A 23,763-nucleotide genomic window follows, 5' to 3' on the forward strand; every position below is an offset into this window, starting at 1 on the left:
TTGAAAATTGGTTTACAATCCAAACACGAGCTGCCACAAGGGAGCTGTGGAAGTTACCTGTCTGTAGCACAGTGACCTGCTTTATTTATTGCATTTGTTCATCTCCCAAGTTACAAAGTTCTCTGAAGGCTCACTTGGCTACTTTTTAAGTCTCAAATTCTTTGCTGTGCAAAGTAAATCATCCTTAACTGACCTCAGAACTCTTAAATTTTATGCATTTGTTCTAGAATCTAGCTCAGGGGTTGGCAGCCTCTGGCACGCAACTCACCAGGGTAAGCCCCCTGACAGGCCGGGCGAGTTTGTTTACCTGCTGCGTTGACAAGTTTGGTGGACCGTGGCTCCCACTGGCCGCAGTTTGCTGTCCCAGGCCAATGGGGGTTGCGGGAAGCCGCGACCAGCACATCTCTTGCCCACGCTGCTTCCCGCTGCCCCCATTGGCCTGGGACGGTGAACCGTGGCCTGTGGGAGCTGCGGTACACCGAACCTGGCAACGCAGCAGGTAAACAAACTGGCCTAGCCCACTAGGAGACTTACCATGGCGAGCCGCGTGCCAGATGTTGCCAACCCCGATCGAGCTCATAGAGAGTCCCCTCTGCCCACCCCCAATCCTCAATTTCAACATTACTGTCTTCTGTTATACAGGTTTGTAAACTGGGAACCATCTTTGACTCCTCCTACACTTACCCTACACATCCAGGCTATGTTCAAATCCTTCCTTTTTTTCCTTAACACACTCAAACTGTGACCTTTTTCTTTCTGTCCATGCTGTTACAACTCTAGTCCAAGTCCTCCTAATCGTCCATCTTGACTTCTGTCACCTTCTCTCTGATTTCCACATCATGCCTTCCCCAACTCCTCCTATCCTTTCAAAATATGACAGCTGGGACTATATTCCTGCCCATTGCCCTAACTATGTCACTCCTCTCTTCAGTTCTCTTGCCTGGTTTCCCCTTTCTAATACTATACCAATACTATAGGCCAATACTATAACAGGGTTGAAAAGGGAGGTAGATTCATGGGAGATAGGTCCATCAGTGGCTATTAGCCAGGATGGGCAGGGATGGTGTCCCTAGCCTCTGTTTGCCAGCAACTGGGATTGGGTGACAGGGCTTGGATCACTTGATGGTAACCTGTCTGTTCATTCCCTTTGGGGCACCTGCCATTGGCCACTGTCAGAGGACGGGATACTGGGCTCGATGGACCTTTGGTCTGACCCAGTTTGGCCATTCTTATGTAATCTGAACACATCCTGTGCAAGTGTCTTGTCCTTCCTGTCTAGGCCCTTCATGACTCTTTCTCCCCTCCCGCCTTGCTTGTCCTGCCTTGTCTCTTATAGTGTTACCCTGGCTGCTTCCCCCTCTGCAAAGGGATGCCAGCCTTGTTCATCCAATTATCAGCTTCTCCTTCTGTGCCACCCCTTATGCATGCAGCACCCTCTCTGAGTCTGAGTGATCTGGATAGTCACTACCTCCTCCTTCAGATCCCTCCTCAAAATCCATTTCTGCTTTGACCCTAACAAGAATTCAGCCAGTCAGCAGTGGCTTGTGTGTCTATCAGGACCAGCTAGTTTTATTTTTTTTAAATGGCATCTTCATGAACCATCATGTAGTGCAGTTGCTCCCTGTGTCACTACATGCTTTTATTTTCATCACCCTCGTCCTCCCTTCCCTCTCTTTGTTTCTCATACTCATTGCACTTGGTTTCAGACTGTAAGTTCTCAAGTGTAGTCACTGTTAATATTTGTTTGTATAGCACCTAACACATTGGGAGGACCTGATCCTGACTGGGGGCCTTGGAGAGTTAGAACAAAACAGCTAACATGGAAAGACAATGATGCTTAACTTCCAAGCACATATCTGAATTGTACTGTGGACACTTAAGACTGAGTCTTTTCATCCCACTTGTATTTTGCATACCAGTTAATAGTTAACTCATTGGAGCGTAGTCACTGAAACCATGAGGTATAAAAAGATAGAGCTGTATGAAAGGCGTAACTGGCCTTCTGAAGCTTAGCAGCAAATGGCTGTTCAGTGTACCTGCTTGTGAATTTCAGCAAGTAGTTTGAGAACTTGTGAATTTCCATGTTGTAATTGAAGTTCTTCATGGGACATCACAGAACAACAGCATGGATTTAACAGGGTAATTACATTACTGTCCTAGAATCCTCCAGCTTAAAATTACAAGGCAGCGATCCCCGGGAAAGGTGCATTTGTAATAAGTAGGTGACTTTTTTAACAGTAGAACAGTTCATTCTCAGCATTTTCCATCCTAGGATGAGTAAAACAAAGTCATGTTAGTCATCTGTTTGAGTCACCAAAAGTGCTCAATGAAAGGATGTTATGTTTGAATGTAGCTTGTTTTGTTTCATGGTCAGCACTTCACAAATACTTGTAAACCATTTATTAAAGGGATGTACTTCCTTGCTACTCTGAACCAGTAAGTTGTACGTAATATTTTTTTTGTCCAAAACTCACTTGAAGAGTATCAAAACAGTGTCTTGTTCTTGTTTACAAATAGATTAAATTTTTTTATTTCTACAGCATCATAGATACAACAGATCCTTGTCACGGTTTCGCTTCAAGTTAGACTAGGTGTAACAAGAAGAGCAGAGTGATATGGGGGAGGAAGAAAAGGGAATTGAAAGATGCACAGAGTGTTACCTTAGTTGCATACAAGCCACTAGCTCCTTTATTTTCTAGTGAATTTGGTGTCTGCAGTTTTTTTACAGCTAGCAGTTCTTCATTCTTGACTAATAAAGCCATTGAGATGGAAATCTGAGTGTGAAAAACCCTATAGAGAGGGCAAGAATGGAGGTCATCTACCCAAAATAAGTGAGTCTTGAGGAAAGACAGTGAGGAAGTGGCTACTTCAGGGTTGTGGATGATGCTCCAGGCATGGGCAAAAGCACAAGGTTGTAAGAGTAGATCACTATGGGATTATAAAGACATGCTGTGTTTGTAGAGCAGGAGTAGGCAACCTATGGCACGCATGCAAAAGGCGGCACATGAGCTGATTTTTCAGTAGACCTCACACTGCTGGGTCCTGGCCACCGGTCCGGGGGGCTCTGCATTTTAATTTAATTTTAAATGAAGTTTCTTAAACATTTTAAAAACCTTATTTACTTACATACAACAATAGTTTAGTTACATATTATAGACTTATAGAAAGAGACCTTCTAAAAATGTTAATGTATTACTGGCACATGAAACCTTAAATTAGAGTGACTAACTGAAGACTCAGCACACCACTTCTGAAAGGTTGCCAACCCCTGTTGTAGAGCATAGGGTGGAAGTGGGCCAGTTAGGAGAGGAACAGAGATGTAGGCTAAGGTTGGGAAGGGCCCTGAAAGTGAGGACGAGGAGTTCAAAATTGATGTGAAAGAAGATTGGAATGAATGCGGGAGATTCAAAGCAGGGGAGTGACAGACCAGTGGGTGCCAAAAAAATAAAAAGATGACGATAGATAAATAAAGGAATGTCACTCATTAAAAATCTACTAATGAAAACCTTAGCCCTGCCAAAGGAAAGATGGTATGGCTTTACCAGTGCTTGTGGAATTTACTCCAATAGCCAAGTCAAGCAGGTCACTAAGTCGTCGGTTCCAATTCATCACACACTGGTAAATTGACTGGAATGTGCTGGCTTGCCTTAAAGTCTCTCTGTTCCTCAATCAAATACATGGGGTTGTGTGTGCTGGAATTCCTTTCTGATTGGCTTTTTCTAACTTGCAGCTACTTCATCAGTTCCAACGTCTAAGACAGAAACCTCTCCCTCGCTACCTACTGCGGCGTCTCTACCTAGCACGGCGTCCTCCACTGCTTCGCTTCTGCCTTCAGCTCCACAGCACACAGCAGCGTTACCCAGCCTACCCCAGTCCAGTGACTTGGCCAGCAGCTCACTCTCCCAGTTAAGCAGGTACAGTAGGAGGACAAAGGAAAACGGGTTGAATTTGGGCTTAGTGGCAGTGTGCGCAGGATAGATATGGGTCAGTGTACAAGGTGACTCCAGGTAAATGCGGCCCCCTCTCTTGTTTTAACCTGAACTAGGATAGGTATTCATAAGAGATCCAGGATAATGTGTCTGGTTGGAATATAAGAACCACATGCTACATTTCAGCAGTACTGTGCCCACAGATCTCTGTTCTTGGAGTTTCATAGATTTAGCAGCAATATCCTATTTAAGGATCTGCTGCTTCAGCATAGCCAATAGTGGATTCCAAATGAGACACTCATACATTCATTTGGTGTTTCTGCTGCCGTGTCCACAGCACCAGCTATTGACCTGTCCAGTTTTTTAGCCTATAAAAATCCAATTCTTTAGCCGTTGCTTTTCTGACCATATTTAAATGTTGTAGATGTTTAAATCCTTGATTGTCACACATTTAAAGTAAAAAATGTCTACATTGGGACTGAGGGCTGAGTGGTTCCTAGTGCTTCTTGCTAAGATGCTTCCTTGAGGAAATGTGAACTATCAGACTGAAGCTCTGGGAAGTTCTGTCCATCACCACTCAGCTCTTCTGTGCCTGCTGTTTGTTTCCCACTGCACATAATTAAAGCTTCGTTCTTGAACAGGTGTCATCGTGAGTCTGTATTAATTATATAAACTACTTGTGCTGTTTGACCTCTGCACTTTATTTCTTGAATTTAGCAATGGATTGAACCAGGGCCTAATGGGTGTTGTCCATCTCCCAGCTAGTGCATTCGTGCCCTGTTGGACAGCCAGTGTTGAGTGAAGTCTTAAATGCCTCAAATACTTGGAATTATTCCTTTCACCGGAGACTTGATCTCTCACATTTTTGCTGTACCACCTTTCATCCAAAAGGGATCCAAAGCGCTTCACAAACGATGAGCGAGGCGCCTGGCTAGAAATTTGGGTTTGGGTGTGCATGATGTGGGGCAGACTTGAAGTAACCTGAAAAGACAGTGATGCCTGATTTCCAAGCACATATCTGACTTGCATGTGCAGACAGCTCATGAGTCTGAGTCTTTTCAGTAGTGGGCTCCCTGATGAATCAAGGTGTCGAGGGAATGTGCATTTCAAAAACTACCTGTGCATGACTGAACCGTTTCCCTTCTTCTGCCACAGTGTCTCCTCATCCTGGTGGCTGCAGGAGAGGGAGGCACTAAAAGTCTTAGTGAAATTGATCCATAAAGCTGCAGAGGTGTATGCTGGGTCTCCTCCTTGACATGCCTCAAAGGGCCTGGTCCTGAATTAGGAAATGCCCTACAGTATTAACTTTCAGTCTGGTTATAAACACCACTGGTGCATCTGCAAAGAAAATGCCTGTATTTAATCATGGTCAGGACACTTGTCCTCCTGCTCCTCATTGACATGAATGGGGCTTTCTTATTGCCAGAATTCTCAAGGGAGCATATAGATGTGTGCGTGATGAGCAGACCTGGTTCTGAGCTGCTTTACTCTTCTGGATGATTGGCTTTATTTGTGGTGGTTCCATTTTGCTTGCTCCTTATTTTGCTGGGGTGGCATTAGTTTTGGGGTGGGAGGAAAGGTGAAGCTGTTAAGCATTTTAAATGACCAAGAACAAGCTTTAATCACCTGCCAAGAAGGCTTTTACAGGACTGTTGCTGAAATCTGGTGCTGGTGTTGCTGTTAGCACTATAAGCTTGGAGGTGGGACTCCTTGATTGATAGAAAACAAGTAGTTGTGGGAAGAATGAATGTACTCCCTAAAAGTAGAATCTCTACAAGAGTCCATTTCCACTATTTACAAAAATGTTGAGCCTTTCCCCTGAAAATAAACTAGCTGAGTTGTGCTGGATGTGGGGGGACAGTCTAACTCAAGGAGGAGAAAAACAAAACAAGAAATGAGAGTTGATTAAAAAATTAAGGTTAGGAGTTTGAGAATGGCTGGCTTGCCTGAAAATGTAGGAACTGGGAAGACAGTATTTCTTCTGCTGATGAGGCATCAGAAGATTCACATCTGGCAGGAAGAATGTAGATTCATTTCTGCTAGGAGACTTCTGAGGAGTAAGTCTGCCTCTGAGAACTGCCCTAATGTATGTGAACCCCTGATGGTGAAAAACAAGGTCCTTACTGTTGCAAAAGGAGCTGATCATTTGTTGATTTCAAGGCTGAGTTCTGTCCTTTATAATTCTATAGCTCTCAGGAGAAATGAAGCTTTTCCTTTGTAAACAAGATGAGGGATTTAGGTCTTTAAATCATCTGATTAAATGAAGAGTGTACTTTGGTAATCAATTTTTTTAAATTCAGAAAGTGGAGACCTGCCTAAAGCTGTGAAGGTTTGAGAGCTCAGAATCCTAGCTTGAAGAGTCTACATGACATACAGATCCATGCAAACTCCTATTGTTTAGTCTTTTTTTAATTTTTGTTTGAACCACTCTTCCTGTATCTTCTGACTGTGTTTCTACCTAGAATTTCTGTAGTGGCTATTCTGTGTGATGGACGCTTTAACATGCTCTGATTCCCAGAGTTTGACACTGTTTGAATATTTTAAAACATAATGGGAATTAGTTTGTGTATAAGAGTGACAAGGTGGGTGAGGTAATATCTTATTGGACCAACTTCTGTTGGTGAAAGAGACAAGCTTTTGAGTTCCACAGAGCTCTTCTTCAGAAGTTGGTCCAATAAAAGATATTACCTCACCCTCCCTCTCTCTCTAATCCTGGGACCAATATGGCTACAACAATGCTACAGATAACAATAGAAGATACGTAGTATTATGTATGCATGTTGTGAGTGATTAAAATGGATTTGGGGGCTCCGTGGTGTGATTTCTCTTTGAAGCTGGAATTCCCTTTTGGTGTTCTATATGACAAGTGTTCTTCCTGCTTTTAGTTCACCGTTTTTAATCTACACTTCTGTGTTCCCCATTTTCGTGAAGGTGTTGAGACCATTAGCAGAATTGTGGTGGTAATACTCTGTAATGTTCATTAGTGGGGTCAGTATTATGCAGTTGAATTCAGATGGAATTCTGTTTCTTATTATAAATGGCTTGTCATTGCTTTGGCAACTCCATAAGAAACTTTTACTCATTTAAAACATGAGATATTTACAAGCACTAATGAGCAATGTCGTCTTGTCAGTCACAATGAATTTCTTATAACACTGAGAGGATGGTAGTTAATTGCCATTTTCCACTATAAGAAGATCTTTGACTTTATGTTGCTTTTGATTCCAGAAGTGGTTTTCTGTATATATCAATAACTTTTAGTGTTAAAATAAATCACTAAAACATTAAAGTATTTTTAAATGCTTTTATAATGTGCAGTTGTGAGAAATTTCAGGATGATTAGTCTGTTTAGTTTAGTTTTATTGATTAATCCTTTAAAATTTGTCTTTCTAGTTCCCTCTCTAATCATCAGAGCAGCCTCTCCTCTGCTGCAGTGCTGTCTGCAAGTACCTCACATGCAGTAAGTCCTGTTTGAGTCATAACCGCTATTAAGTCTACATTGTTGTCTGCAGTGTTGAAATATGTTATCTACTTATGCTAAACAATCTGTTCCGCATTGCATTTAGCTGCGACACTCTTGAGTTTGTTTTCCCAGAGCTGAAGAAGAGCTCTGTGTAAACTCGAAAGTTGGTCCAATAAAAGATTTTACTTCACCCACCTTGTCTCATTAAATCTACAGTCAGTTTTCCTGATAAAGGTTTAAGATGCCTATCAAGCTGTCTGGAGTGGTACCAGCCTCAGGGCAGACGGCTAAGAAGCAGGGCACAAGTCTCAAACTAGTTTTGAATTCTGTTCTTAGCTTTCACCAACCAAGTATCAAGTGTGAACTCCTAAAGCATTATTTCAGCCTTAACATGGGCTCACAGACAGGCCCCTTGGGCGCACTCATCTGTCTTGCCACCCGTGCAAGCTTGCCTTTGTGAGAGATGGTCCCATTACACCAAAAGTCAATATTCAGGTTACTCTCAGTCCCAAAAGGCTAGTCACTTACCCGGGTCAATTGCACCTTACATTCTATATCAAAGACAACACTTGTAGCCAATCCTATAATAAACTAAGAAAAATAAATGAGTTATTTACAAGGATAAAGCAGGTAAACATACACACAAATGAGTTAGTCTTAAATTCCAAAAAGTGATAGATGCGCCTATTATAAGCAGGCTCTGTAAGTCCTTTAGGGCTAACCCATACCAAGCACTGGGGATCTTTTGCTTGCTCCTCAGAGTCCAAGCAGCATAAAAGACCCAGTTTCTTCTTGTCAGGGATTTTTATTCCCTTCCTCCCAGAGTTCAAGCTGATGGGATCAGCTCATGCACCGGTCTCCTCTTCATGGGGGTGGGAGGAGGAATGCAGTTCACAAAGTCTTTGTCCTTTCATGTTTAACAGTGGCTCATTTGGTTTCAGTTAGTCTTTTTGTGTACAGGACCTAACACCACCTGTAGGAAGCCAGCCTTTACATTAGTCAATGCTTCTTTCCTGTTTAGTGAGTTACACAGTTACAGAGGTTTACAATGCAAACACTTAACATTTGTACCCCACGTTATTAGATTATATTAAGTGAGATTAATACATGCAACATCCTACAAGCATTTCATAAAATCTAAACATATTTTTAAAAATCTAATACCTATTTTACTAACATTAACACACAGGTGAACCAGACTGGTTTCCAGCTATGCATTCATCAGTGTTTAGTTGAGGCCTAGGCGTGAGCTGACACCTGGTCTGCCATTGTCACAATGCCCAGGGACTGAGACAAGTGCTTTATCTCACTAGGGAAGAGGGTCAATTTCCCAGCTCTCTAGTGGTACCAAGGTCTCATCTCTAGTGCTGATGGCTTGTGATTGATTGGCCATAAAAGCTGTCAGTGGTCTAGCATTGAACTTTGCCCATCCTATCCCTCAGACAAATGTAGCCCCAGAGGAAACTTCCACGTAAGGGAGGAGAGAGAGACATTTTTGCCACAAGGTACATTAAAAAGTCATAGTAAAGTGCCTGTTTTGAAGCTGCTCCAAAGTTTTGAGTGTTATTACTAACCTCAGTGGAGCTGAGTTAGCGGGCAGTGTGCAAGTGACATGATTTAAGGTGTATGAAGAACGCCATGTAACACATGATTCTGGAATGTGTCGCGTGGGTATTACCATCATGTGCATACATTTGTGTGTTTCTGATAACAAGGCAACCAGTATTGAACAGATGTGGTTATACTAGTGCTAAATAGAAAGACGGTTGCCGTCTTGCTCTGTGGTGGGCTGCCCCTGTGTATGCAACCCCAAAATGGCATATGGATTGGTTATGGTTAGTACAGGGGTTTTCTGTATGGGTTTAGTATATGTAGTAAGTGTGTTAAACCATTACATCATCCCAAGTCAACAAGTACAGTAAAAGCTGTTTTATCCAGCATATTGGGGAAATGGGGGGTGCCGGTGAGTGAAAAATGGCGGTTAACTAAAGGGAGGGAGTTTGGGTGCGGGAGGGGGTGTGGGGCTGCGGGCATGGAGCATGGGCTCTGGGAGGGAGTTTGTGTATGGGAGGGGGTATGAGGTGCCGGATCTGGGGGCCGCTCACCTTAGGCAGCTCCCTGCAAGTGGCAACCTGCCCCAGCTGCTCCTAGGCAGAGGCACGGCAGGCAGCTTTGCGTGCTGCCTTTGCCCCACCCTAGGCGCTGGCTCTGCAGCTCCCATTGGCTGGGAACTGTGGCCAATGGGAGCTGCAGGGGCAGTGCCAGTGTGCAGCGCTGCCTAGGAGCGCCTCTGCTGAGGAGCAGCCAGGACAGGTCGCTGCCTGTGGGGAGCCACCCAAGGTGAGCGGCCCCCTGGATAGGGCACCGCCCTTTCCCACATCCAAATTCCCTCCCAGATCCCGCGTTCTGCACCCCCTCTCGCACCCCAACCTCCTGCTGGCCCCATGCCAAGTGGACTATAAACCAGTGTTTCAATGAAGATCAGAAATGCTGATTTATAGAGCTTTCCAGTTGAAGTGCCAGATAAAACAGCTTTTACTGTACCTTGACATCTCTTACTTAGCAGAACGTTCCCTCTTCCCATTCTCTGCTGAGCTTTAGCTTTGCCGTTATGGCACTTATGTTATTCTCGGACGCTATACTGCAATCAGTACCCTGTCTGGCTTGCATATCAGTTTGACACATCACCACCACTAGCACTAAGGGCATCACGGTTTTTAAGTTTGCATTTTGCTTTTAATTTTTGCAAGTGGCCTGAAGAAATCCAATTAGCAGGGGCCCTTTTAAAGCAAATATCCTTTTTCCTTAGATAAACTCCTAGACGCTTGCAAAGATAACATAAATGCGACCGTATCTAAGTTAAAAGGATGATTTTGGTGAGAGCCAAAATGACCATAGTTAACATAATAAAAAAGCAACTGAACCACAGATATATAATTCCAACTCAGGCCTGGTGACTTGTTTCATTCTCATGGTGTAGGTTTATAGAACCTCTTAATTATAGCCTTTGGCTTACTAGTCCCTGTTGAGTATGTTTATAATACAGATGAGAATGCTAGGATTCTCTTGCACATGCTGCTGTTACCTGAAAAGGTTGGGTGGTGTTTTTACTCAGGTGTTTTGCAAAGTGGTTTGTCCACTCTGTGATCCTCATTCTTTGTGTCTTCTTTCTAGCACACCAGTGTTGAGAGCACAGCTTCACTCCAGCCCTCAACAACCTTTTCAGCTGCTTCAACCTCAGCCACTAGCACCACGTCCTCGGTTGTCAGCATGGCAAGCAGTATGAACACTACAAACAGCCTTGGCCTGAGCGTTACCAGTGTGTCTATGCCAGCTGCTTCTACACGGGCAGCTCCCTTAGTGTCTTCAGGTTCGCAATATTAACAAATCACATGGATAGACAGAGGACTTCAGTCTGCAGGTTGTCAGTTGAGCACCACGCCAGCAATAACGACGCTAAGAAATACACACTCTTTAAAGACTTGCATTTTTCAGCATGCTTTACTTGCTGGCCTATGAAATAAAGTTGCCTGCTTTTATGCGTTGGGAATATTTGATGGGTAATAATTAGCATTTATGTAACATGTTCCAGCTTCAGAAAGCTTTATAGATGATAACCAGAGCTGCTCCTGATTTAGTCAGTGTGGACCTGTAGAGAATTGGTTTGCAAACTAAGCAACATGGTCAGCTCTTGCCTTTTATGCACATTAGCTTTTACTTCTAACTCTCCCCCTACAGTCCGAGTTCATGTGGCAGTGTCAGAATCCACTGCAGTTCCAGCCTTCATTACCCCATGCCAAAGCATTGCTGCCTTGGTGACTGAGGAGGGGAGGTTCTGGATTCATGCATTGCCCATGCCACTGCAAACGGCTCTGCTAGGAGAGAGAATGCCCAAACAGCCAGCGCAGTTCATTGTGTGTGGTGGTGGCGGCTCTCGTCTTTTTCAGAGAAGGGAGATGAGTTGTCTTGTGCTCAAATGCAAGCAGTATTGAAGTTCACTGCTGGCTTTGTAGTCCGCTTTAGCTGCCAAAAGGAAATGTGGATATCCCTTAGGGTAAAGTTGTGAAGGCACTGGACATTCTGGCTGAATCATTTGCACAAGTGTTTCTCTCTTCCCTTTCCCACTCATACTGCCAGTGGAGATTCTAATTACTGGCTAGACAAAGTGCATTTCTCCCCCCATGGTCCTCAGCACAGCCCTGCTTCATAGCATGAGATCAAAGCTGCATTACGACCTCTCCTCTTCTCTCTTCCTGGCCATAGCTGAAGGCAGCAGTACCCACAAGAGAGCTATGATGATATTGATGACTAGTGATTTCCATCTGATTGACAGCAGAGCGGAAAGTGTGAGCAGCGAGGTTGCTATCTGTTGCAGTGAGAATGAGGCCTGGACTCTTCCTCTGAAAAGGGACTAGGGGAGGGAGCAATGGGTCCATAACCCTTTCCGTCATTTCAGACTTCTACTAACCTGAGAACTAATCCATCAAACCCAGACTGATCTCCAGGATGGAACCATGTTCTTTACCTCTGGGCCTGTGGAGGATCCTTATCTCTTAGTATGTCTGGTCCCCTAGCTAACAGGATGTCTGTTATAATGTTCAGGCCCTCTTTCAAGTATTATTAGCTTGCAGTTTTTATTCACCATTCCTCTTAAGCATATCTCTGCTGTCTAGACACTGTGATAGTTCAGCCTTCAGGGCTGGCCAAAAAACTTGTCTCAGGGCTGAAGCCTTTACTTTGAGGCTTGTTAAAATGTTTGTATTTTGATTCTACAGGCAAAGCTCCCCCCAACCTGCCCCAAGGTGTACCACCCTTGTTGCATAACCAGTATATTGTGGGACCTGGAGGACTCCTGCCTGCCTACCCAGTAAGCAACTTCATTGTACCTGCCGTAGATTACTTAACTCCTTGGTGCCAAAGGGTCCTCCAGACCTGCCACTGTCTATGCCACTTGTCTTTTTTTTAGCATATGTTGTATGTGGAATCCTGGACTCCTTGCTCCAGATGCTGAAGAATGGTATGGGAAGTATATTCTGTGCAGGTTTGCAATTCATTGCTAAATTCAAAACTGACTTTTTGAAAATCCTTGATTACGGGTTTGATTCTGCTTCCACTGAAAACTGAGAGTTTTGCCATGGACTTTAATGGGATCAGTATTAGGCCCTTTCAGTTGAAATAGAATCATTTGAGTTAAATGTTTGACTTTCTGGGATAGATTGGGTGTGCTGTACTCAAAACCAGCCACGTATCCTGTCACCTGTATTTTCAGGTAGATGTCAGCATGCTTTGAAACAGACTTCATCTCAGTGGCTGCATAGTCCAGTCTCCTCGGTTGGATGCTCTGTCCTACCACTAGTTCTTTTCCTTCTTCACCGAAGGGAAGGAATAGTCATTCCTCAGTTCTAACCTAGAAATGAACGATTGTATCTTGCAAACTTAAGGCCTGTTCGCTGAATCTTGGAGCACCACGTACCGGGGAGCAGTAATAGCAAACAATGCAGTTAAGAGGGTTGGTGAGCTCCTAGCTCTGAATGTCTTGTGGTTGTTTCCAGTAAACTGTGTGCCCTTGAGAACTGTACTGACTACACAATCTTCAAATCTCAGAGTGCTAATGAGCATGGAAAATGAGGATTTGTAATTGACATGTCAACCAAACTTCCACTGTGCTAGCCCTTGGAAATAGAACTGTATATCTTGATAATACAAGATCTGCGATAGCCTGGTGTTTTTAAAATAGTCTGGGTCTAGATTAATCTCTGTCTTAAACCCTCCAAATTAGCCAATATTAGAGAAAAGTGTTATAATGTTGTTGTATTTTTATCTGTCTTCAAGCAGATCTATGGTTATGACGATCTTCAGATGCTCCAATCCAGGCTGCCAATGGTAAGTAAATGGACCAAGTGGCTTGCTTTCACTGTGAGTCAATCTTGTAGTTCTTCTACCCAGGGGAAACCACTTCAGTTTATGGTGATTTTTAAGAGCTTTCCTTGAGGCTGTCCTACTTCCATGAAGCTGCTGATGTATTCTAGCTGCTCAAGTGTCTCCTTTCAGTGCGATTACCTAGAAGGTGTAAGTTCCTTAAGGTTCTTCTTCGAGTATCATACCTACGGGCACTCCACTTCCGGTGCACATATGCCTCTTGAGCCTGATTGGAGGTTTCTAGCTAGCAGTGACCGTTCAGCCCTCACACATGCCTTAAGCCTCCTCATCTCAGGCCATGTCTACACTACGGGGAGAGATAGATCTAAGTCAGGGGTGGGCAAACTTTTTGGCCCAAGGGCCACACTGGGGAATAGAAATTGTATGGCGGGCCATGAATGCTCACAAAATTGGGGTTGGCATACAGGAAGGGGTGAGGACTCTGGTTGGGGGTGCAGGCTGTAGGGTGGGGCTGGGGATGAGAGGTTTGGGGTGCAGGAGGGTGCTCTGTGCTGGGATCAAGGGGTTTGGAGAGCAGGAGGGGATCAGGGCTGGGGCAGGGGGTTGGGGCTTGGGGATGCAGGCTCCAAGTGGCACTTACCTCAGGTGGCTCCCGGAAGCAGTGGCATGTCCTTTCTCCCACTCCTAGGTGTGGAGTAGCCTACAACCCTCGGAGTGGGGCCATGCCGTGGATTCTGGGAGATGCGTGGTGCGGTCCCCGACCTGGCGCCCCGTGGTGGATTGGGGCCAAGCCATGTGGTGTGGTCCCCGGCTGGAGCCCCATGATGCTGCCCCTGACCCAGCGACCCAGCTCCCCAGCAGGAACACACGGGCCAGATCCTGCCCTCGGGCCGTAGTTTGCCCATCCCCGATATATGTTACACAACTTCAGCTACGAGAATAATGTAGCTGAAGTCAGTGTACTTAGACCTACTTACTGCAGGGTCCACAGTATGCTATGTCGATTGGAGATGCTCTCCCGTCAACTCCCATTGCGCTTCTTGTTCAAGTGAAGTACAGGAGTGGATGGGAGAGCGACCTGTGATTGCTCACCACATGTCGATCCTCTGGTAAGTGTAGACGAGCCCTCAAGACACCTACACTACATAGCGGTGAGTGGGTGAATCGCCCTCAGTTCCTTCTCTGCTGCCTCGGCCTAGAACGTACTCGGCCTTCTGTTTTTTATTGCAGTTAGGTAGCTTATAATTGTAGGTTACTGTTTAGTATTTACTATAGTTACTTAGTTTTTAGGCGAGAGGATTGTCTTTCTCTTTCCCTCCAGGCAACTTGTCTTGTCTTGGTGGGGCATTACGGGCTCGCCAGGCTTCAGATGCTGCCTCTCTTGCTGGGAGGCTGTACTGATAAGCAATGGGCACTCCAAACGTTTCTGTTGCCTGGGGCCAGTCCCATGTCTCCCAAGAGTGTTTCTTCTGCTTGGCACTTAAGTCCAGGGCCAGAAAGAACAGGGAGATATTGCTCAGACTGTTAGCCATGGAACGATCTCTTCAGCCATCGTCTGAAGCACATCTCCAATAGCATACCGGTACCCTCCACCAGTGAGGAAGGCAAGCACAGGATACCATCGAGTTTTGCTGTGCCGTCAGTACCTATGCATCCAACCTGGCCATTGGTGCCATCATGCGCCTTCAGCCAGCTTTTGGTACCAGTGCAAGCAGCTAAGCGGGGTGCCTATGCAAGCCATACCCTCGGTACCAAGCAAGCAACAGCGCCAGACATCTACAGTATGCCCATCATTGTCAGGACCGTCGGCTTCAGTTACAGCTACCGCACTTATGGCACATACGGCATCGATACTGGGGTCCTTTCTAGTACTACAGAAATTCTGATACTCAAGGGACCTCTTGGTGTCGAATGAACCAGAGTCCATCAGAGTTGTTGAGAGGTACTGAGCATCTCTTGATACAAAGAACTTTGTCTCTGAGTGGCCATCCTGTGGCTCAGGGCTCTCTTCCCTCCACAGGAGGATGTGGAGGAAGACAACTTCCAAATGGTCTCTCTGACTTGAGTGGTAGGTTTTCCTGCATACCCATTTGGGCATTGCCTTTTGGCCAGCTGCAGGGAAGACCTTGTGGGTCACCAAAGGAAATTAGAACCAGCATTGCATACTAAATCTGCTTTCTTCTGGAGCCCTGCAATGGTTCTATTGGGACCTCTGGGCCGACTGTCAGTAGCAATGTATCCAAACCACTGGTACAGTCCCTCAGGGAGATGAGGGTTTCACATCTTCCCCTCCCCATCAACCGCCCTCACAGGAGGAGACACTGGAGGAGCAAGAGGGTAGGGCAGTTAAAGAAGCCACCCCTGAGACTCCCATTTCATTGTCGTTGCTGGATGAGGCCTTTATGCCTCCACTACCTTCCATGGCTGACAGCTTCAGGCAGCTTCAGGACCTCATTAGAAGGCTGGCAGACACTCAGCTGATCACTCTGGAGGAAGTCAAGGATCCACAACACAAGCTGCTCAATATTTTGCAGTCAGCTTCACCCTCCAGAGTGGTGCTCCCTACTGATGAGGCTCTCCTCACCTGGCTAAGATGATGTAGCAAGCGCCTGCCACTATTCCACCAATGTGCAAAAAGGTGGATAAGAAACACTATGTGTGCTTAAGGATTCTGACCACCACCTAACTCCCTAGTAGTTGGTGCAGTGAATGAACAGGGTAGACAGCAATTTTCAACATCTACCCTCATGACAAGGACCAAAAGCTGCTGGATCTCTTTGAATGAAAGTCATACTTGTCCTCAACCCTGCAGTTCCGGACCAGAAACTATCAGGTGGCCATAGCCAAATACTACTTGACTAATTACAACAGGCTTGCAGCCTTTCTTGAAAGCTGGCACACAATTGTGAGGAGCAATTCCAATCCATAGTTATGGAGTCATTGGCCAGAATGGCTCTCCAAGTGTCCTTATATGCGGTAGGCACTGCTGCCATATCTATCTCCATAGCAGGGTAGTTATGTTCAGGATGTCATGGCTCCAACTTCCAGGGTTTCCAAGAGAGGTTCAAAACGCAATAGAGGACTTCTCCTTCTCAGAGACCGTGAATGACTCCCTGCACGCATTGAAGGGCTCCAGGGCTGCCCTCTGTTCCCTGGGCATTGGACACACCTACAAGCAAGAAATGTTTCAGTGTGTCCAAGGTCATGCCCTACTCAGTTCTTGGGGTACCTTAGACCTTGGCAGCCAAACTTTCTTGCGTGCTTTCTCCTCAAGTCTGAAAATGTAATTCTAAGTCCCCAGTTATTTCACTGATGTTGTGATGCATGGGGGTAGTGACATCTTTAGCATCAAGCCCGATGCATCACGGCATCAGTGAAATAACTGAGGGCTTAGAATTACGTTTTCAGACTTGGGGAGAAAGCACGAAAGACAGTTTGGCTGTCCTTGTATTGAGCCCCTTACAACCAGCAGCCCCGAGCCAGACTCTGTGGCAACCATTCCAAGAAGTGGGTGTCTGGCAAAGAGGGCTTGGTGCTCCTCGTGCAGCCAGGTGGGGAGAGGAATAGACTGCCAGGAGACTACAGTCCTCTTGCTGGGATCACCAGGCATTGACGGGAAGACCAAAGGATGGACACTGAATGTATTTGTCTGTGCCCTTAGTAGCTGTGAAGCCTTGTAAGGCAATTACTTGCTTTCTTTAGTAGTACGTGGAAAACGCATGCAATTGGGAGGTGCTGGTCGACTTAGAATAATCATTGTCTGCTGTTTTGTGGCTTCCTGACTTGCCCAGCTTTCAAACATCCAAGAAGTTGGCAAACATTAAGACCATATTCATCCTTCTTGTCATCTAGGCCTAAGCTCTCTGTTAGATTGAACTGTCCTACAAGCCAGGAAACACAGCTTGGTGTATCTCATGGGTGAATGAAACCTGTTTTTAAATATAGAAAAGAGAGACAAGGACACTTATTTCTTTCCCCTGGGTAAGGGTGGGGTGCAGTGGGATAACTCAGTGGTTTGAGCATTGGCTGCTAAACCCAGGGTTGTGAGTTCAATCCTTGAGGGGGCCACTTAGGGAACTGGGGCAAAAATCTGTCTGGGGATTGGTCCTGCTTTGAGCAGGGGGTTGGACCAGATGACCTCTTGAGGTCCCTTCCAACCCTGATAGTCTTTGATTCTAGGGTTAACATATTAAAATGTTTCAGTGATGGATAGGAAAACCAGAGAATTCACTCTTCATTCATATTGCACGCGCATATAAGTCCCAGAGCGGGGGCTTAGCAAAAATGGAGAAATGGGTTTTTTTCCTTTCCCTTGATCTCTGCTAGTGGGGATTCCCTAAAACAAACCAGCATGAAAAGGCACCTTGAGAGCCTTTCCTATAGGACCCATTGGCTAGCTAACCATAGCATCTTGGCTTCTGTTTGTGTCCTCCTTGTCTTGGTCTGAATATGGGAAGAGTCTTAAAAAATGTAAAATGTTTATGTTCAGCATAGCTAAAGAACACCTTGTTGCATTCCCTGGCAATGCTTGTCCTCTTTTTGACTCATGACCTGATTTTTCACACATCTTCCACCCCTTGTGGATGGTGACATCCAGGAAGTCTCTGATTTTGCTTCCAGTTTCCGTCCGTTATGATTCTGCCCTACCTTTGTTTTCCCTGAAAACTGATATATCCGTTCAGATCCTATTGTGTCTGTCTTCTGTGTCTTTCCTTAGACCAGTGATACTCAGACTGAGGCTCACAAGCTGCAAGTGGCTCTTTTTAATTTGTCTCCTGCAGCTTTGTAGCACATGATAGTAAAAGAGTGTGATTTAATTAACCAATCAGTATGCTTTTACAATATTGTTAAGCAATTGTGATTGATTAAATAATACTTGGTCAGTCATTTGGCTGTGAGAATTTTATTTTTATATATATATAAAGTAAATGAAACAGTGAATTCACACTACTGCAGTTTTTTTGGGTAATGTTAATCACTAATTTGGCTCCTTGAATCACTGAGGTCTGCATATCACTGCCTTAGACCAATACAAGTTACATTCAACTCATAAACATTATGTGAGGCTCACAAGAGCATATGCAACAGAATATATTCATTCTAACCAGTTCCTCAATTTTTTTAGTAATTCTTTTATTTTAAATATATAAATATAGATGTGACAGTCTCCATTCCCACAATCAGGATAAGTTTGACAATGCACAAAGAAAATAAATAACAATTGTGAAATATTTTCCTCCTCCACCTGTGTTTGGCCTCTAAAATATTTCTTAGCTTTTGGATGAGACGTCGTACACAGTACATTAAGTACATTCATATAGTTCTGTAGCTTTTTCCCCCATTGAAAAGGGTCACAAAGTCCGTATTAGAGTTTAAGCTGGAGGTCAGATGGTTTCCTGCTCCCAGTTCACTGCTTCACCCAAATTTCTCAAATGTTCATAGTAAAATGTTTGTCGCCTGCTTTTTCATCCTAACTGTGAGCTTGTCAATGTATTGAAAACAGCTCTGCCCTTCCTTTCTGACAGTCTCCCAGGCACAGGTGCTGTATTTCTTCTCCTTAAGAAAATCTTGGATCCTCTGGAAGTATTTCTTCAGTCTCAGAATGTTGGCCCCGGCCTTTGTAGGTAGGCATGTCTCGAGGCACTTGGTCTGCAGAGCGAGCCCATTTAGGAACCTCTCCACATTTCTTCTTTTCCAGCCAGTTTGGGTCAGGTTCCTGCTGAAGATGCCAAAGAGCTGCTGTAGAATTTCATGGACGGCCATCATGGCATGTTGTCGAAATTTGGGCTTCAGAACCTTCTCAGGAAAGTGGAAGGCTGTCTTGTCCCCCAAACACTCCAAAGGAAACTTCCCACCCATGTTTTCCAGCAGTTGTAGACTGTACCAGTTAAATTTGCTTTGCTGGCGATGAAGCAGGTTACAGTCCAGTGACATGACTCCAGCGGAGAACAGCAGTACCAGACACATCTGCCACAGGCATCCTTGAGACTTAGTAGCCATGATGATAACGTTTCACACGGCTTGTGCCAAAGTACTTGCAGCTTGTTAGATATCTGCGGTCTACTGTGCATGCCTTCCACGTCCCTGAATTTATTTGGTGGGATGTTTTTCCTTTAATCATTTTCTGGTTCTCTAAAATTTCCCTGTGTTCATTTTCACTTTCCAACTGGTGACTCAAGTGTCTTCTGACACTTCCATACCAATGTCCATGTTTTCCCTCAGAGGATGTTAAACATCTCCTCTCTGTGCGGCATTATTAGAGACCCTGGGTGTTTGATCTCTGACCTTTTGTGTGCTCTGTGCAGCATGTACTGCTAAACTACACTCTGAAATATTTAAACAGCTCAGGCACTAAGGTTCTTAATCATAGTTCTATAGCCTAAGGTGCTGAATCGCTCAGATCTGAATGAGTCTGTTCTCTTTGACTGTGGAACCTCAATTATTTTTGATCCTGAACCCCAAGGATTTTCTGTAGTTTTGTTCTTTTTAATAGGAAATCTGAATTCTTTCAGGCATGTAACATAGACATATGACTGTAGCCTTCCTACCTGTCAAACTCTGAAGCTGAGCAGGGATACATGGGACTGGTGTTTGAATTCCAGATCTTTGAAGAGATCTGAGCGCTCTGTAGAGAGTGCTGTTGGTGATTCAGTAGGTGTCAGGTTCATCCCTAGGTATTAGAAGACCTTGCTTGGAGGAGGCCACTTGGTGGAATGAATGTAATTATTAATCTTGTGGAAAGTGTGGGGGCCTGTCTCTGTGCTTGCTGGGGGTCCAGTCTGGACACTGTGATCCACCGTTGGTGGTGCGCTTCCCTTTAAGTCTCTGTTGCACCAGTGTCTGAGTGTATAAATAGTGACACAGGGTCATTGTACTGTTGGCAATGCTGCCTTTCAGATGAGCTGCAAAACCAGCGTGTTGATCATTTGACGTTATTACAAATCCTGAAGTAACATCTGCAAAGGATTGAAGTGATATCCTTTTGTTTTTTGGCCAAATTCTGAATGAGACTGTTACATTCTACCTCTGTAAATTCCTACTTTTACACTGAAATATGTTTTAATAGTAGGCTGGTAGAACACAGTATGAAGATATAATCTTCAAGATAGTTGAGGGAGATTTACTTTGTAGCTAAAGGACCGCTGTCAGGTGTTTCAGGCTCTAAATTGTAGGCTTTCTTTTTAAATGTCTTATAAAATATATTATATGTAGTGTTATTGTAGCTACATCGGTCCCAGGATAGTAGAGGGAGAAGGTAGGTCAGGTCCAACTTCTCTTGATGAGAGAGAGAAGGTTTTGAGCTTACACAGTATAAGCTGCTTTCTTTCACCAACAGAAGTTGGTCCAATAAAAGATATTATCTCACTGTCCTTATCTTTATAAAATATATTGAATACAGTGGAACCCCATTTATCTGACCCTTCATTATTTGGCTCTCTGTATTAACCAAACAACAGCACATACAGGTCCAGAAGCGGGAGATCTCTCCTGTGGCCACTAGATGGCATTGCAGCATAGCACTTTCCCATTCTCTGGATTATTGGAATTTTTGATAATACAATCTGGCCCCGGTCCCAGTATGATCTGATAAACGGGGTTCTGCTGCATTTACCACCTTAAAAACTAATTCCAAACAAATTGTTTCATGGGGATTTAAAACTTTCCCTGTGTGGCATTTCCAGCCCAAGCTTTGCTGCAGTGTGACAGTACATGAGATCTGGAAAGTGAAACTGGCTGAAAAAAACGTGAAATTGAGGGCTCAGTGTAGGAACTTGGGAAGGGGAAAAGTGATCATCATAGATGATGAAAAGTAAATGATTTTTTAAATTATTTTCTTAAATAAGCATATTGGAAACAAATAAGAATTTGTATTAGAATGGATGGGGTTTAAGCAACTGTACTAATGTCCTTTTAAAGAGCACATTTGTAAACTAGACATAATGGGAGCAACTGAGGGAGACAGTCCCCAACCCTCACTTGGTCAAATGGTTCTTACACAGTGAGATCGTGGATAAATCACAGATCCCTGCAGTAATTGCAACCCAAGAAGACTACAATGCATTATATTAGAGTAAATGTCTTAGTGTGGCTTAGGTTTTGCTTTTGTGTGAGTCATTCAATTAAATGTCTAGATTAGAAAAAGGAACAAACTATATACCTGTCTTTCTTCATCTGTGAGCATTAGCATAACAAACTCCTGCCAAGCCTAGGGTGAGGGGAAGGGTTCCTCTCTGGAGTTCCACCTTGGTACAACTTTCTGGGATAATAGACATGATGGTAAACTTTAGGGCCAGCAGGACTAGCAGAGGGGAAGCAAGCAATTCTGTGCCCCTGACTTTCTTAACCATTTCTACGGTTTTGGAGCACGACGTCTAGACATAGACGTGCTCCCACCAGCTCTTTGTGTGCCCCTTCTCCACAACCACCTACATCTCTCCAGTATGCATACAAAGGTTTCTCTACAATATCTTGTGGGATTGGTGGAGTCAGATGCCATTGGAATATGTTTATTGTGATTGCTTTAATAGTCAGTGATATAGCATCAGGCCAGCCTTTCCCAGATTAGGTAGCATTGCTCCATTATTGACTTACTAATTGCTCTGTCTTCTTGCGTAACTGCATTGCTGCCCCATGTCTGTGTTTGAGCCCTTTATGTAACCTTGATATCAGACCTGTAGCGTCTGCTTTGTGACAGCGGGGACTTGGCTCTCATCAATGGCACATCAAACCCCACATTTTGTGGAGCCAAGAACATAATGCCTGAACTGTTTTTAAGAACAAAAACACATGCTCCCCTCATACTCACATGTGGGTGAATGTGGATTTGCTTTGTAAACAACTCTCACTTTCCTCGTGGGATATTTTGTGCTGTTTCTCCTGTAACTTTTTTCATGGGGCTAGTCGGGGGAGCAGGAGGAGGGAGGAGAATCTGGATTTTCCTTTAATTGATGTGAAAGACAATGGGATTTAACATCCTTCCCAACCTGATATCACAGAATTGTTCTTATACAGGTGTGAGTGTGTATTTGTTGTACACCTCATCTAGAAAGGTGACTGACCCCAAGGAATATATGGAATGTAAGTTCTGATCTAGCACCTTTCAGGTTTCACTTGAAACGGTGTCTGTTGTTTCTCTTGGAGAGAGACGGTCAGGGTAAATATCACTTTAATATGACATAATATGTTGGGATTTTAGCAGAGGATTTGGTGGTCTCTCATTACAGTTAATTCATATTGGCTTGGAAATGACAGTGTCCCATGTGCTTACAAACTAGCTGGAAGATTGGTAAGTGGAGGATAATAATAAATAGCAATGGATCAAATTGCAGGAAGGTGTCCACTTGATACTGTAGGCGTCTATTAAATTCTGTCTTATTGAGAGTTCCTCAGAGATGGAGAAGAGGATGTGGAGAGCATGTTCATGACAGTCGCAAATGATACAAAATTAGGAGGTGATGGGAGCTCAAGTGAGGACAGATGTGTGTGATCTGAAGGGGGACAGAGATTAGAAATGTGGAGAAAAATCCTTTCCCAGCATGGAAAGTGCAAGCTAATATATTGGGGACAGTCTCGGGGTGTGTGTGGGAATAATCTGAAGCAAATATATTCAGTGGCAAGAAGGGCCCAGTCAAGCTGTAAAACTGAAGGGCAGGCTTGGGGGTGAGGAGGACCAGGAGGCATGACATCTGAGAGCAAAACAGCCTAGTGGAGTTTTCGGTTACATACGCATAGGCATCTTGTAGGTAGGATGGGGGAGATGGAAGCAGCTGTCAAACTTTTTCCTTTCCCCAGACTAAAGTTAATGTCTTTCCGTGGGAACGCAGCACAGTGGGGTAGGGGTAGGGCTTTTTGGGTGGATGGTGAGAGTGCAGGTTGGCCGAGAAACCTGGACTGGGACTGCTGGTGGGGTTGTTATGGAGGGGCAGAGAGTTGGGAAAAATTGTAATTTACACAGTGCTTCTTGTGTGTCTTTCTGCTTGTGGGTCCTGTCTTTAGATTATAAACTGTCTTGGACAGGGGTCAGCTTCTATTCTGAGTCTGCAGCACCTAGCACAGCGGTGTCTTGACCCTTTAAGTGCTACTGTAATAGGAATCATTTAAACATCTCAAAAAAGGTATACTGGAATTGGAAAAGGTTCAGAAAAGGGCAACAAAAATGATTTGGGGTATAGAACCGCGTCCGTATGAGGAGAGATTAATAAGACTGCGACTTTTCAGTTTGGAAAAGAGATGGCTAAGAGGGGCGATATGACTGATGTCTATGAAATCATGACTGGTATAGAGAAAGTAGATAAGGAAGTGTTGTTTACTCCTTCTCATAACACAAGAACTAGGGGTCACCAAATGAAATTAATAGGCAGCAAGTTTAAAACAAACAAAAGGAAGTATTTCTTCACACAACGCACAGTCATCCTATGGAACTCCTTGCCGGAGGATGTTGTGAAGGCCAACACTATAACAGGATTAAAAAAGAACTAGATAAATTCATGG

The 23,763-nt window shown here is 44.3% G+C and overlaps 2 protein-coding genes, 1 long non-coding RNA gene and 2 other non-coding genes across 8 annotated transcripts in view; 3 read left to right on the plus strand and 2 right to left on the minus strand.

Annotated features, from left to right (window-relative positions):
* UBAP2 (ubiquitin associated protein 2) overlaps positions 1-23,763 on the plus strand; it is a 130,008-nt gene that overhangs the window by 97,256 nt on the left and 8,989 nt on the right. For 2 of the 4 annotated variants that reach the window (XM_050943545.1, XM_050943543.1), the window contains 5 exons: positions 3,731-3,914; positions 7,323-7,389; positions 10,567-10,762; positions 12,168-12,259; positions 13,228-13,275. In XM_050943545.1, coding sequence (XP_050799502.1) covers positions 3,731-3,914; positions 7,323-7,389; positions 10,567-10,762; positions 12,168-12,259; positions 13,228-13,275 — 587 coding nt within the window. Of the gene's footprint in view, positions 1-3,730; positions 3,915-7,322; positions 7,390-10,566; positions 10,763-12,167; positions 12,260-13,224; positions 13,276-23,763 lie in introns of all 4 variants that reach the window. The other 2 variants (XM_050943541.1, XM_050943544.1) reach the window with 1 other exon arrangement.
* Positions 1-23,763, minus strand: part of LOC127046566 (uncharacterized) — a 41,749-nt gene that overhangs the window by 5,055 nt on the left and 12,931 nt on the right. Inside the window, exon 2 of the long non-coding RNA XR_007773124.1 lies at positions 2,037-2,268. This is a non-coding gene — a long non-coding RNA (uncharacterized LOC127046566). The remainder of the gene's footprint in view (positions 1-2,036; positions 2,269-23,763) is intronic.
* LOC127048522 (small nucleolar RNA SNORD121A) lies at positions 1,819-1,897 on the plus strand. The gene has a single exon (XR_007773714.1). It is a non-coding gene; the product is annotated as a small nucleolar RNA SNORD121A (small nucleolar RNA).
* Positions 4,910-4,992, plus strand: LOC127048521 (small nucleolar RNA SNORD121A). The gene has a single exon (XR_007773713.1). It is a non-coding gene; the product is annotated as a small nucleolar RNA SNORD121A (small nucleolar RNA).
* LOC127046545 (interferon kappa-like) lies at positions 17,837-19,555 on the minus strand. Its single transcript, XM_050943721.1, has one exon. It carries the CDS (start codon positions 19,270-19,272, stop codon positions 18,709-18,711), a length of 564 nt encoding a protein of 187 aa, XP_050799678.1. The 5' UTR covers positions 19,273-19,555; the 3' UTR covers positions 17,837-18,708.

The sequence above is a fragment of the Gopherus flavomarginatus genome, chromosome 3, assembly GCF_025201925.1.
Source record: "Gopherus flavomarginatus isolate rGopFla2 chromosome 3, rGopFla2.mat.asm, whole genome shotgun sequence".
NCBI classification, from domain to species: domain Eukaryota; kingdom Metazoa; phylum Chordata; order Testudines; family Testudinidae; genus Gopherus; species Gopherus flavomarginatus.

Bases quoted from the DNA above. Each gene is read 5' to 3' on its own strand.
- LOC127046545 (XM_050943721.1), bottom strand. From the start codon at position 19,272: ATGGCTACTAAGTCTCAAGGATGCCTGTGGCAGATGTGTCTGGTACTG.